The sequence below is a fragment of the Abramis brama genome (genome assembly GCF_963993115.1).
Source record: "Abramis brama genome assembly, chromosome: 18".
NCBI classification, from domain to species: domain Eukaryota; kingdom Metazoa; phylum Chordata; class Actinopteri; order Cypriniformes; family Leuciscidae; genus Abramis; species Abramis brama.
This window is the reverse complement of record NC_139980.1, coordinates 31,046,252-31,061,051: the sequence shown is the minus strand read 5'-3', so window position 1 is coordinate 31,061,051 and position 14,800 is coordinate 31,046,252. Positions and strand designations below refer to the sequence as shown.

Sequence of the window (14,800 nt, the reverse complement as noted above, 5' to 3'; positions counted from 1 at the left end):
GTTGCTGTCGCTATAATGTTATTGTTATGGTGCGTTCACACCAAACGCGAATAGAGCGTCTGGCGCGAGTGATTTCAATGTTAAGTCAATGTAAAGACGCGTTTACGCGCGTCTAGAGGTCCCGCGGCGCGAATGAGGCGGACGGTGCGTGTCCACTACAGCGGCAAAAGTCCGCTCAGTGCCGCTGGCAACGCTGTAACGTCTCCGTCTCCGCTTTGGGGTGTGTCTGTTGCGAGTGTGTTTAATCTAAGTTTTTTTCAACGTATAATCAGCAGCGATGCACGCGATTACATTTAGAAATAGACAAGCTTTGTTTCCAAATGCACCAAGCAATGATCCTTTCAATTTTATAAACTTTTACAAACCCAGCCAATATAATCACAATGAACACATCCAAAATAAAATCTTTAACGTATATAACAACTGCAAAGCGTCTAATTTGTAAACAAAATGATTTACGCACTAAATCCAGCATAAACTCACTGAGACTGTCGACAGTTTCTTTTCCATGCATCATTTTATTATATCCATGTTTGTGATTAGTTACATATAAAACAGTGAAATCGCCCTCGAACTCTTCTGTCTCCTGCACTCGAGACGGTGACGGGAGCTGAGCTCCACTGAAAGGCTTCTTTCCTATTGGTTGTCGCTCGCGAAAATCGCTTCTCATTTTATAAAGTTGAAATTTAGTTGCTGTGTGTGGTTGTTAAATAAAGTGTGTTGTGTTTATGTGCTCAGTGATATGTTAATAACAATATTAAAATTGAAAACAATACTGTTGTAGGTCTCGAAAGAAATTAATGCATTCTGTGATGTAGATTTCCTAGATATTACACTTTTTTAAAATGACACTCTATAAATCGAGGGGATGGGGGGCCTACAAAACCTCTCAGCCCCAGGGCCTAACATTAGGTTAAGGCGGCTCTGTCCGCCATCGATTTAAATCTCAAATGGACAGTTTGACAGTTGAGCCCAAGCTAAAACGTTACTTTAGAACTAACGTTAGGATTATGGTATTATGTTACTTTAGAACTAGTAACGGAGGAACGTTGAGTCACTTCATTAGAGTAGAGTATTATGGTATTATGAGAGAGAGATCGACTAAACGAGTGTATTACATGCATCTGATATAGCATTCATTCTTCAGGTCGATGAAACAAAGGTTATTTAAAAAACAATGATGCAACTTTCACAAAGATATTTTAATAAAAAAATAATTGGAATTGTAAAAAACACTTAGCATTTATTTGATTTTCCTAATTCGTTTAATTTAGTGCTTCTCAGTCCATCCAGGCCCTTCGCTAATCTGACACACAGTTAACTTAGAGCAGCACTTAACCTTTAAGCTGGTGAGTTGAATCACTGTTAGACAAGTGAAATATCCAAAACATGAAGTGCAGATGCGCCTATAGGATTGAGAACCAAATGAATCCCTCGCTGCTACAGCATAGACATCACATGCATACATGCTGTATAAACATAATAAACATGCTGAATCATTGCACGAAAGAAGTGCCATTTAAGTCCACAACATCTGATAAAGTTCACTAAAACCAAAAATCTGCTATGATGTGTTTTGCATGCCTTATTCTGCCTTCACGTGCTATCGGATTTTCGCAAATGCGAGTTTCCTAGTTAAAAATTGGACATGAATGCTCTCTCAAGAATTTCACCTTGTCTTGTTGTTACAATTATACATGAATGATCATTTGAAGCATATTGTATGTGTTATACACAGCGAAAGTAGCCTGTATTTGACACATTCCAGAATTGTCAGCAAGCTGAATATCTAGATAGCTCGGTGAATGTTTATGTGGTTGTCAATGAATGGGAAGGTAAATATAATTTTTGCTTTAATAATTTTTTTTCTCCAATAAACAGGCAAGAATAAATTTGGTGTACTCCATGATTCATGTTCTTTCCTACAACAAAGTTCTTTAATGCGACAAGCTCGTAATCATAACTTCAGAAGTGGGGAAATTTATGATAGCATGTGAAGGCAGAACTAGTACACTCACCGGCCACTTGATTAGGTAGACCTGTTCAACTGCTCATTAACAAAATATCTAATCAGCCAATCACATGGCAGCAACTTAAAATGCATTTAGGCATGTAGACTTGGTCAAGACGCTCTGCTGAAATTCAAGCTGAGCATCAGAATGGGGAAGAAAGGTGATATGAGTGACTTTGAACATGGCATGTTGTCGGTGCCAGAAGGGCTGGAGTATTTCAGAAACTGCTGATCAGTGACCTCATCACACCACTTATTGACCTCAAAATAATAGTGAACTATCACTTTAAATCATATGATCAAGAAGAAGTGATATCATTGGACTCCTCAGCGAAGCCATGTATAAAGTTTGACGTTCAATTCTCAATTCACATTTATAATTTGTTAACCAGATTTTTCAAATACGTTCACCACATCACATGTTAGTTACTATTTGGGTGTTTGTTTTGAAATGTTATTTGGGTTATGTTTTGAAATGTAGGTTTTGTCCGTATTTAGTTTATTCCAAATTCAGCCATTGTTGAGATGCAGCTTCAGAGCCTTGTTGCGCTTTTTTGTAGACATGTGGGAAGACTGTAACCTTGGAAACTCAAATGTTGTGTGATTTGACAGTAGGGAGGTTGTTATGAAACTATTGTGCTACAGTATATATGTGCCCTCTCTTTAGCTTTGGTTCATTGTAGAAGGAAGGAAAGGTAAGAACATGGATGAGAGTCTGTGAAACAAGTTTCCATGTAGATGAACATGATTGGAGTATTGTTCCAAAAATAAAACTTCAGCGCAGATTTATTCTCCTATATGGTCAAGTTAAGTATTGCATTTAAAATCCATTGAGCTTTTAACATGTAATTCATTCATAAAGATTAATAAATGTAGCTGCATTTTTGAAGGCTGGAATTGACTTCACTCCCTTGTTTCAAACAGGGAACCTCCAGTGAGTTGTGTAAATGGATGCACAATTCAACATCAACCAAAATGGAATCCTGGAAAAGCCTTTTCTTTGTTATGAGTTTAGTAACACGTCTTGTCCGAAGTTTGTCTATCCTTTGGAAACTCGAATATTACTCTTCATCCTTTTTAGTGTCTCTTGGATTGTCACAATCATAGGAAACCTGTTGGTGATCATAACTGTCATTCATTTCAAGCAGCTTCACACACCAACTAACTACCTCATCCTGTCGCTGGCCATGGCCGATCTGCTTGTAGGAGGAGTTGTGATGCCTCCCAGCATGCTGCGCTCCATCGAGACATGCTGGTATCTGGGAGATTTGTTCTGTAAAATACACAGCAGTCTTGATGTGACTTTGTGCACTGCATCAATTTTAAACCTCTGTATCATTTCTTTAGACAGATATTATGCCATATGTTACCCCTTTCAATATCACAGTAAAATGACATCACTGGCCACACTAGTTATGATTATTATCAGCTGGACTGTTTCAGCTGCTCTGGGGTTTGGCATGATCTTCATGAAGCTTAATATTCTTGGCATTGAAGATTTTTACTATGAGAACATAAAATGTGATGGAAGTTGCATATTGTTTCAGAGCAGAGAGGCAGCGACTATAATGTCATTGGCCTGTTTTTACGTTCCCGCTTTTGTCATGCTCTGCATGTATCTGAAAATCTTACATGTGGCTAAAAGGCAGGTGCAGGCCATTCAGAGTGTGAATTCTGAATTAAAAAAAGAAGGAAAAGCCACTAAGACTTTAGCCATCATCATGGGGGCGTTTCTGACTTTCTGGACACCTTTTTTCCTTTGTAATCTTATAGATCCCTTCATTGGGTATTCTGTACCTCCACTGCTGTTTGACTTGTTCCTGTGGGTCGGCTACTATAATTCTACATGTAATCCCATAGTGTACGCCTTCTTTTACAGCTGGTTCAGACATGCATTCAGAGTCATTCTGTCTGGAAGAATATTTCAGAGCAATTCTTCAAGAATAATGTTATTGTAAATGTGATATCACAGTGATCCAAGCCATATGTGTTTATTGGAACTTAATGAAACAAGACATTCTGCATTTGTTCATCATGTTTGTTAGCTCTCACATTGCTGTATTTTGATACCTGGTGGACCTCAGAATTTTGCCTCAGCAATGCAGAAATAAGGTCCATCTGCAATGTTTCCTGATCATCCCCTGATTCATAACTCGCCCACACCGCAAAAACTGATATGAGTTTATAATAAGTGTTTTTTGCATCATTCAGTAAAAATAGCTCTTTATAGAAAGTGCACTTTGAAGATTTTTAGACTTGGTTTTGGAAATTTAATCTTGAATAAAAGTGTATCATTTCACATGGAAGTGAAACAAATGCCACTGAAACGAGACAAAGTACACTTATTTTCAAGATTCATTCTCTAAAAACAAGTCTTAATATGTTATACATTGTTTTTTTCATATGTTATGCATTATTATATATGAGCGGAGGATTTTAGATACTTGGAACATCCCAGCTGGCATTCGACTGACCTTAAACGTTTAAATGTGGTTGAAATAATGTCAGTTTATGGAAAAACATTAATTCAACGTCAAAACAATGTTGAACACCAAATGGTTGAAATGGTGTTGTTAACTCACTGTGGATTCAACATAGAAATATAAATAAAATTTGAGTTGTACGTCAAATCAACATTATTTTTACAACCATGACTTTTAAACATTTTGTTGAAATATATCAGTAGAAAAATAACGTTGTTCCAACATCCAAACAATGCTGATCAATTAACTGTTGAAAAAGTGTTGATGCATGAATAATGATACAACGTTGAAAGATCAACTCTGAATTAAACGTTTGTTAAGTAACATTAATTCAACGTCAAAACAACGTTGAACACTAAATGGTTGTAGTGGTGTTGTTAACTCACGGATTCAACATAGAAATAAAAATATTTGTTTTAGTTGTACGTCAAATCAACATTGTTTTTTTACAACCATGACTTTTAAACATTTTGTTGAAATATATCAATAGAAAAATAACGTTGTTCCAACATCCAAACAATGCTGATCAATAAACTGTTGAAAAAGTGTTGATACATGAATAATGATACAACGTTGAAAGATCAACTCTGAATTAAACGTTTGTTGAGTCGTGATAAAAGCGCTTTCTAACGTTACATCTTTTCTTTTTTTTTTTTTTTTTTTTTGCATAACACATTTGTTACAATTTGCCGAAAAAAGAAATTGATCTTGTAATACATCATTTAGATACAATTCATGTTTTCATAAGGAATAAAAAATAAAAATAAATACACATCAGCCAAAAGAGAATTGAGACGCTTTCTACATCTCCTGGCGTACTTTGAGAGCAACTCCAGTCTGATTGATCATTTTGGAATATCGTTCAACACAAGAGCTTGATTGGAGGACGGCGGTTGTCCATCACACAACTGTGATTCTATTGGCTCTGACGGTTCCAGACAACACCCGATTGCGCATGCGCGAAGTGGGTCTGTGTTGTCATCGTCAGGCAGATTCTGACCTGGACGGGTTCGGAATGAATTTGGTGGTAACATCTCAAACGGTAAGCAAAGTTTTTGAAGTCACATTTTATAACTAGAAAATTCCTAAATAAATGTTGTGTGTGCCTGACTCTGTCACATATATTAATATGGGCGTCGTGACGTCATACTTGGCGTGGCGGCCATGTTGATGGCCTCGCGAATGTAAACATACAGCAAGTCGAACGAGGAGAAACAGAGTAGGGAGAAGAAAAGAAAGAAAAAAGATGCTAGAATCCCGAAAAGGATGTGGAATTTACCGGGATACGTTAAATGGGGAAACCAGGGACCAGTATGTGGACAAATTTTCCTGTAAAATATCCCGTATTTTAATACCTTACTCTCATAACATTAATGTTAGCCCTTCCATCGGACCTGTCAGTCTCTGCACTGTTGTCCTGTTTCTACCCCCTTGCCCTTTCAGCGAAACAGATGTTTTCAAAGCATCGTTTTGCTTACTTGAAGTCAACCTTAGCGTGATATTGGCCTTTTTAAGATAACAGCGTGGTTGTTGTGAGAGCACGATTTCATGCCAATCTGTAAGCAAAGTCACGTTAGACCTAGCTTCACAACTCGCATAGTTAATGCTGCAGTTTTGTAGTACGAATTTTTGCTGTCAGCAGAGGGATAGCAACAGAAAGATGAATGTTGAAATTTTCATTTTTCGGGATATTTTATAGGAAAATACTATACGGGAAGACAGCGGGACAAGAGCTCTGCTGGAACAAGTTATGAAGTGAAGCCGGCAAACACTGAAGAAGAGCTTGAAGCTTTAGAGAATCACTTGGAGGACAAGAATGAGGGAGTAGAACTGGTAAGTTTTAAATAATTAATCTTGTAAAGTGCTGGCAAAGTTTCATTATGACAATTGGCTTGTTCACTTTGGTGACCACTACAAACTCCTCGTCCTCATCATGTGCCTGCTTTGTGGAGGTCTGACTCTGACCACATTTTCTGGTTATAATTTTAATTTCTTGTTTCTTGTTCTTTTCCGAGTAAACAACTGAAGATGTTGGGAGGCGTTGATGCTGCAGACCATGTGAAGAAGTCAATGGCTGCGTAAGTAACTTTATGTTCCTTTTTTGCATTAGTTTACAGTGATGTTCCCTGTCATATACTGTCATGCACTCCCCCCACACACCCACTTACTCACTCTCTGCTACATTTTCATAATGAACTTGATTGCAATATAATATTCTAATATAAATCTGTTTAACCATGGCAGAACTATGACAAATAAAATGATGGCCATAATGAGCCTCAGAGGAAGAAGTGGGAAGGTTGCCTTCATGAAGACCCGTCTCTACAAGATAATCTGTGGTGAGTTTGCTTTAACATAGTAGTTTTGTAACAGTGTTTTAAATAATTGAATATAGTAAGCAGAATAATAATTCATAAGAAATGAAGAAATCATTTTAGTTGGAGGACTCTACAGAGCATGGTCAAATATTATATACAGTACTCCATTCTGGGCTCTAGACTAACTTCTCTACCGGCAGCACTGGTTACTACCAACTGCCTTTTGTTGCTTGCCCAAGCACATGATTATCAATGACCTTGCACATTGATCAATACTAATTTATATACTTGAAACATTGGCAATTCCACAAAAGTTGATATTTGCAAAATATTTTAATTTGAGAGGTTAACGTTTGCTAATACTGATCTGTTTCCCCCCCCCTCATCAGACGCTGTCTTGAGCTCATTTGATACAACTACAACAAAAGTAGACGAATACATGGCCAAATACTTGAAATATGCACCAGAGAGGATAGGTGGCGGTGGCAGAAAGAAGTAACAAGAAGGGAAGATTTAACCAGCCGTGTTCAATGTTGCCCAATGTTTGGGCCGTTTTTCTAAAGGTTAAAGTTCGACACGTGTAAAATGATGTTGTGTGAAATGTTGGCACACTTGCAGCCATGCAATAAAGCATGTTTCTTACGTCAGTGAAATGTCTTTATTAATCTTCTTCCTGGTCTTGCTTTGACCAATTGGCTTCTTCCTAGCTGACTGTTCAACGTTGATTAGATTGACGTTGTAATGACATTGCTATTTCAACGTTGATTAGATTTGCAAAATCTAAACTAAAATCAATATTGATTCAACGTTGGCAAATTCACCTATGTTGAGAAACGTGACGTTGGAATGACATTGCTATTTCAACGTTGATTAGATTGACGTTGGAATGACGTTTCTATTTCAACGTTGATTAGATTGACGTTGGAATGACATTGCTATTTCAACGTTGATTAGATTGACGTTGGAATGACGTTGCTATTTCAACGTTGATTAGATTTGCAAAATCTAAACAAAATCCAACGGTTATCCAACACTGACACCTGACGTTGATTCAACGCTGACTCTACGTTAAAATGCCAGCTGGGATTACAAAAAAAAATATTCATTAAGAATTGGATTTTTTTGCAGAGCAAAGACCTACTTGTGGTAAAACTGCATGATCAGTGCTTAATCCAGTCTATCTCTGTCACACAAACTGAAGTGAATATACATAAGCAATCTCATGTTATAAAAAGCCTTAAGTGAGTTTGTTCTTGTGTCATTTTTGGCCAGTGTGTAAACAGAGTGAAGAAATACTTAACTTCAACTACACTTACAACAAGCTCAGTCTTAAAGACCCTATCAAGATTTTTATTTTATTTTTTATTTTTACAAATTCAACTTTTTTTAGTGTGTAATGTTGCGGTTTGAAAATGAAAATGGTCTGAAAAGTTACAAAGCACAAAGTTCTAAAGGGAGTTATTCTCTATATCAGAAAGCATTGTTTCTAAACTCCCTGAAACGCCTCCATTGTAGTTCTGAGTTTTCTTCCAAGAACGAACATGTCACATTGTCACAATATTCCTCATTTAAATAATTCACGCCCAAGGCATATACAATAAAGGGGCAAGGCCTGGCTGAGCTGCCTTAGTAGTGTATTGAAATGCCCTGTCCCAAATGGCACACTTCATATTCACTTTCGGTCTTGTGGACTTACAATGGCTGCCACGTGCGCATGTCCGTTAAGTCTGTGAGACCGAAGAGTGTCCCATTTGTCATTTTAGGCCTCAGAAGAGTGCTCGCGAGCGCCCCCTTTGAGGTCGATATGCGCCCTCGATGCGCACTTTTGCCGAGCCCGCACTGATGCACTTCTTCCCGACAGTCAAAGCGGCATTACATCACGAAAGTGCGGACTCATAGGAAGACCACGAGTGCTTAGGGTGCCATTTGGGACAGGGCCAAACTCGTGTTTATGGCAAGAGGCGTGACATTTCCAAAACATGGTGGAAGCGGTTGATCAATCACAACACACTGGTCCAGCTGACCAATTAGAGCACATTGTGCATTTTGGAAGGAGGGGTTTCATAGAGACAGGATCTAAACAGGGGATACCCTGTACAATGATGTAACTCGCTGCTTAACCACCATAGTATGATGCATGATTGTAGAAAGTCACAACTTTCCCAAATATGGTCACACTGGTCACACAATAGAAATGGTCACACTTCTGTCGTTTTAACATTATAGTTAATTTACATAACCAATAGAAAGCCGTTAATTTTTTTATGTTTCTATATTAACGTTAATATGCAGTATTTGGCATACTTCCATATACATAATGTTCATTCTGTCAGCTTTCTCCACATAATGTAGTAATGAACTTAGGACTACTTCACTGTTTTGTTCCCTGTTGATTTTTAAACATGACTTATGTAAGTCCACGTCATACTAACAAGAAACTATGCTTCTAACCACAGCTCGAGAGAAGGGACGAAGACTGAGGCCTTGTCCACACAGAGATGCATTTAGCTGTATACGTAAAAATTTTGTATCGTATCTGCATTTCATCCAGGCGGATCCGGTGGTTTGTGAGCCTAAAACCGCTATTTTTTTTTTTTAAATCGGGTTCCAGAGTGGATAAATCTGAAAACGACACACTTGTGTCAATGTGCGGGGCGGGCTTTAGCATATTGTTAACTGCTGCGAAGCAGTGTAGTCTTTAAGAGGAGACAGGTTATCTGGTATATTTTTCTGGTGATATGAAAAATCGGGTACATTTAGCAATATAGCTAGTGAATTATGTATATCAGGGGTGCCCAATCCTGCTCCTGCCGATCGACTGTCCTACACAGTTCATCTCCAACCCTAATCAAACACACCTGCCTTTAATTTTCAAGTGATCCTGAAGACGTTAATTGGTTGCTTCAGGTGTGTTTGATTAGGGTTGGAGATGAACTGTGCAGGACAGTCGATCGGCAGGAGCAGGATTGGGCACCCCTGATGTATATGATGTTATGAATATTACGATGTTATGATGAACTAAATGCTTTTCTCCACTTACGTTCTATGATGTTCAAAGCATTTCTAAGGATGCAGATTTTTAGAAGGCAGCTGTCTGACTCATCGTGTAGCGTTTACTACAGTAAAGTTGCGCCATTCTCTCATGGCCCTCAGCCACGGCGGCCGCGGCACCTGGGGGTATGGATAGACGAGGCGAGAGAAAAGGACACGGAAGCATGAGGACCAACAGAGACAAGAGAGAAAAAAAATTCTTGGTCCGGTTCCCACAACGCAATGCCATCTGGTCCTCCATCAGCTGGGTCATCTTCTCCGCGGTGCTTGGCGGTGGTGCTGGATAGCCCTCAGTGGATGGCTCGACACTCCTTCTCCGCCTGGTGGACGGCGACGGCTCCTCCGAGTTCGGGCAGTCAGCAGGAGTCCCCCGTTCCCTGCTCGTCGCCATCATGGCGGATGGCAGCAGGCTCCGGCACGCGGCGAATGGCGGCGAATCCTTCGCTCCCTCACGGGTGGCAGCCGCCCCTCCAGAACCCAGGCGGCCAGCAGTGAGCTCGTCCGTCCCCCCGGCAACTCACTCCAGCACACCGCTTCGAGCGTCCATGGTGACGGACTCTGCTCACCATGCTCGATGGTATTGTGGATTCCCCACAACGGCAAGGACTCTTAAAAGGCTGTGTTTACACTTGGCATTAACATGCGATCACCGTGATCCAATCAAGCAGATCGGATCATAAACCAACCAGGACACTGTGCGTTTACACCTGTCCACATCAAGTGGCTTCTGTATCTGGATAACAGATCGGATCTCGCATTTCCGGAAAAAAAAAAGAAAAAAAAAAGGATGGCTCCGGTGCAAAGTCAACCTGAAGTGGTGGGTTTTCTTTTAAAAACAGTTTTCAGTCCGGGGACATTTTACAAATCTTGCAAAATGAGGAGGATGAAGAGGCTGCAAGTACTACATGTAATAATGTGGATAGATGCCATAATGGAAACGGTACAGAGAAACGAATGGGTCCGAGAACATTGCCAGCTGTGGTGGGACAAATGTGTGTTCTTTACAGAAAATGAATGGTTCTGCAACTTTCGGGTGCGAGGGCAAACATTTCAGTATATTTGCGATGTACATCGCACTCGACTGTATCGCAAAACCACACAGCTCTCAGTTCCGGGAACGTGCGAACATTCAACAGACTTTAATACAATAAATGCAACAAATACAAAACGAAAGGGACGACTGCTGTCAAATATAACAAAATAAAACACAACATAAATCCAGGCCTGGCCTCTCTCGTTCTTCACTGTCATCGCTCCTCCTTTTATGCTTCTGCTCCTCCGTGAGAGATACGAGACTGGTGCGTCGCGCAGGTGTTGCTCATTATCAATCACGCCACCGGCCTTGTGCCACTCTCTCACGGCCCTCAGCCTCGTCCTGCTCGCCACAGTGCAGAACTATTTCCTTCCGCCATCAATTTAAATCTCAAATGGACAGTTTGACAGTTGAGCCCAAGCTAAAACGTCACTTTAGAACTAACGTTAGGATTATGGTATTATGTTACTTTAGAACTAGTAACGGAGGAACGTTGAGTCACTTCATTAGAGTAGAGTATTATGGTATTATGAGAGAGAGATCGACTAAACGAGTGTATTACATGCATCTGATATAGCATTCATTCTTCAGGTCGATGAAACAAAGGTTATTTAAAAAACAATGATGCAACTTTCACAAAGATATTTTAATAAAAAAATAATTGGAATTCTAAAAAACGCTTAGCATTTATATGATTTTCCTAATTCCTTTAATTTAGTGCTTCTCAAGTCCATCCAGGCCTTTCGCTAATCTGACACACAGTTAACTTAGAGCAGCACTTAACCTTTAAGCTGGTGAGTTGAATCACTGTTAGACAAGTGAAATACCCAAAACATGAAGTGCAGATGCGCCTATAGGATTGAGAACCAAATGAATCCCTCACTGCTACAGCATAGACATCACATGCATACATGCTGTATAAACATAATAAACATGCTGAATCATTGCATGAAAGAAGTGCCATTTAAGTCCACAACATCTGATGTTCACTAAAACCAAAAATCTGCTATGATGTGTTTTGCATGCCTAATTCTGCCTTCACGTGCTATCGGATTTTCGCAAATACGAGTTTCCTAGTTAAAAATTGGACATGAACGCTCTCTCAAGAATTTCACCTTGTCTTGTTGTTACAATTATACATGAATGATCATTTGAAGCATATTGTATGTGTTATACACAGTGAAAGTAGCCTGTATTTGACACATTCCAGAATTGTCAGCAAGCTGAATATCTAGATAGCTCGGTGAATGTTTATATGGTTGTCAATGAATGGGACGGTAAATATAATTTTTGCTTTAATAATTTTTTTTCTCCAATAAACAGGCAAGAATAAATTTGGTGTACTCCATGATTCATGTTCTTTCCTACAACAAAGTTCTTTAAAGCGACAAGCTCGTAATCATAACTTCAGAAGTGGGGAAATTTATGATAGCATGTGAAGGCAGAACTAGTACACTCACCGGCCACTTGATTAGGTAGACCTGTTCAACTGCTCATTAACAAAATATCTAATCAGCCAATCACATGGCAGCAACTTAAAATGCATTTAGGCATGTAGACTTGGTCAAGACGCTCTGCTGAAATTCAAGCTGAGCATCAGAATGGGGAAGAAAGGTGATATGAGTGACTTTGAACATGGCATGTTGTCGGTGCCAGAAGGGCTGGAGTATTTCAGAAACTGCTGATCAGTGACCTCATCACACCACTTATTGACCTCAAAATAATAGTGAACTATCACTTTAAATCATATGATCAAGAAGAAGTGACATCATTGGAGTCCTCAGAGAAGTCATGTTTAAAGTTTGACGTTCAATTCTCATTTATCATTTATAATTTGTTAACCAGATTTTTCAAACACATTCACCACATCACATATTAGGCAGACAAAAGTGTTTAGTATTGTTGTTATTGTTGTACTATTTGGGTGTTTGTTTTTGAAATGTTATTTGGGTTATGTTTTGAAATGTAGGTTTTGTCCATATTTAGTTTATTCCAAATTCAGCCATTGTTGAGATGCAGTTTCAGAGCCTTGTTGCGCTTTTTTGTAGACATGTGGGAAGACTGTGTAACCTTGGAAACTCAAATGTTGTGTGATTTGACAGTAGGGAGGTTGTTATGAAACTATTGTGCTACAGTATATATGTGCCCTCTCTTTAGCTTTGGTTCATTGTAGAAGGAAGGAAAGGTAAGAACATGGATGAGAGTCTGTGAAACAAGTTTCCATGTAGATGAACATGATTGGAGTATTGTTCAAAAAATAAAACTTCAGCGCAGATGTATTCTCCTATTCGACATTTTTGAAGGCTGGAATTGACTTCACTCCCTTGTTTCAAACAGGGAACCTCCAGTGAATTGTGTAAATGGATGCACATTTCAACATCAACCAAAATGGAATCCTGGAAAAGCTTTTTCTTTGTTATGAGTTTAGTAACACGTCTTGTCCGAAGTTTGTCTATCCTTTGGAAACTCGAATATTACTCTTCATCCTTTTTAGTGTCTCGTCGATTGTCACAATCATAGGAAACCTGTTGGTGATCATAACTGTCATTCATTTCAAGCAGCTTCACACACCAACTAACTACCTCATCCTGTCGCTGGCCATGGCCGATCTGCTTGTAGGAGGAGTTGTGATGCCTCCCAGCATGCTGCGCTCCATCGAGACGTGCTGGTATCTGGGAGATTTGTTCTGTAAAATACACAGCAGTCTTGATGTGACTCTGTGCGCTGCGTCAATTTTAAACCTCTGTATCATTTCTTTAGACAGATATTATGCCATATGTTACCCCTTTCAATATCACAGTAAAATGACATCACTGGCCACACTAGTTATGATTATTATCAGCTGGACTGTTTCAGCTACTCTGGGGTTTGGCATGATCTTCAGTAAATATTTTTACTATGAGAACATTAAATGTGATGGAAGTTGCATATTTTTTCAGAGCAGAGAGGCAGCGACTATAATGTCATTGGCCTGTTTTTACGTTCCCGCTTTTGTCATGCTCTGCATGTATCTGAAAATCTTACATGTGGCTAAAAGGCAAGTGCAGGCCATTCAGAGTGTGAATTCTGAATTAAAAAAAGAAGGAAAAGCCACTAAGACTTTAGCCATCATCATGGGGGCGTTTCTGACTTTCTGGACACCTTTTTTCCTTTGTAATCTTATAGATCCCTTCATTGGGTATTCTGTACCTCCACTGCTGTTTGACTTGTTCCTGTGGGTCGGCTACTATAATTCTACATGTAATCCCATAGTGTACGCCTTCTTTTACAGCTGGTTCAGACATGCATTCAGAGTCATTCTGTCTGGAAGAATATTTCAGAGCAATTCTTCAAGAATAATGTTATTGTAAATGTGATATCACAGTGATCCAAGCCATATGTGTTTATAGGAACTTAATGAAACAAGACATTCTGCATTTGTTCATCATGTTTGTTAGCTCTCACATTGCTGTATTTTGATACCTGGTGGACCTCAGAATTTTGCCTCAGCAATGCAGAAATAAAGTCCATCTGCAATGTTTCCTGATCATCCCCTGATTCATAACTCGCCCACACCACAAAAACTAATGAGTTTAAAAGTGTTTTTTGTGTCATTCAGTAAAAATAGCTCTTTGAAGAAAGTGCACTTTGAAGATTTTTAGACTTGATTTTGGAAATTGAATATTGAATAAAAGTGTATCATTTCACATGGAAGTGAAAAAAATACAGTACACTAATTTTCAAGATTCATTCTCTAAAAAAAGTCTTAATATGTTATACATTGTTTTTTTTCCATATGTTATACATTACATTTTGTTTCATGGGATTTTAGATACTTGGAACATTAAAAAAAAATATTCATTAAGAATTGGATTTTTTGCAGAGCAAAGACCTACTTGTGGTAAAACTGCATGATCAGTGCTTA

The 14,800-nt window shown here is 38.9% G+C and overlaps 2 protein-coding genes and 1 long non-coding RNA gene across 5 annotated transcripts; all 3 read left to right on the top strand.

Moving 5' to 3' along the window:
* Positions 1-2,958: 2,958 nt before the first annotated feature.
* On the top strand, positions 2,959-3,969 carry LOC311068359 (trace amine-associated receptor 1-like; the record flags this gene model as incomplete). The annotated part of the gene is made up of 2 exons (XM_084090745.1): positions 2,959-3,286; positions 3,359-3,969. The coding sequence occupies 2 exons, from the start codon at positions 2,959-2,961 to the stop codon at positions 3,967-3,969; spliced, it is 939 nt and encodes a 312-aa protein (XP_083946871.1).
* Positions 3,970-4,470: 501 nt separating this feature from the next.
* Positions 4,471-7,459, top strand: LOC311068410. 3 transcript variants are annotated; one of them, XR_014603372.1, is made up of 5 exons: positions 4,471-5,536; positions 6,194-6,327; positions 6,510-6,572; positions 6,739-6,833; positions 7,202-7,459. It is a non-coding gene; the product is annotated as an uncharacterized lncRNA (long non-coding RNA). The 3 variants fall into 3 exon arrangements; XR_014603373.1 differs by having other exon boundaries at positions 4,471-5,805; XR_014603374.1 differs by having other exon boundaries at positions 4,471-6,327.
* A 5,797-nt stretch (positions 7,460-13,256) lies between these two features.
* Positions 13,257-14,246, top strand: LOC311068409 (trace amine-associated receptor 1-like; the record flags this gene model as incomplete). The annotated part of the gene is made up of 2 exons (XM_084090837.1): positions 13,257-13,584; positions 13,657-14,246. The coding sequence occupies 2 exons, from the start codon at positions 13,257-13,259 to the stop codon at positions 14,244-14,246; spliced, it is 918 nt and encodes a 305-aa protein (XP_083946963.1).
* Between the last annotated feature and the right edge of the window lie 554 nt (positions 14,247-14,800).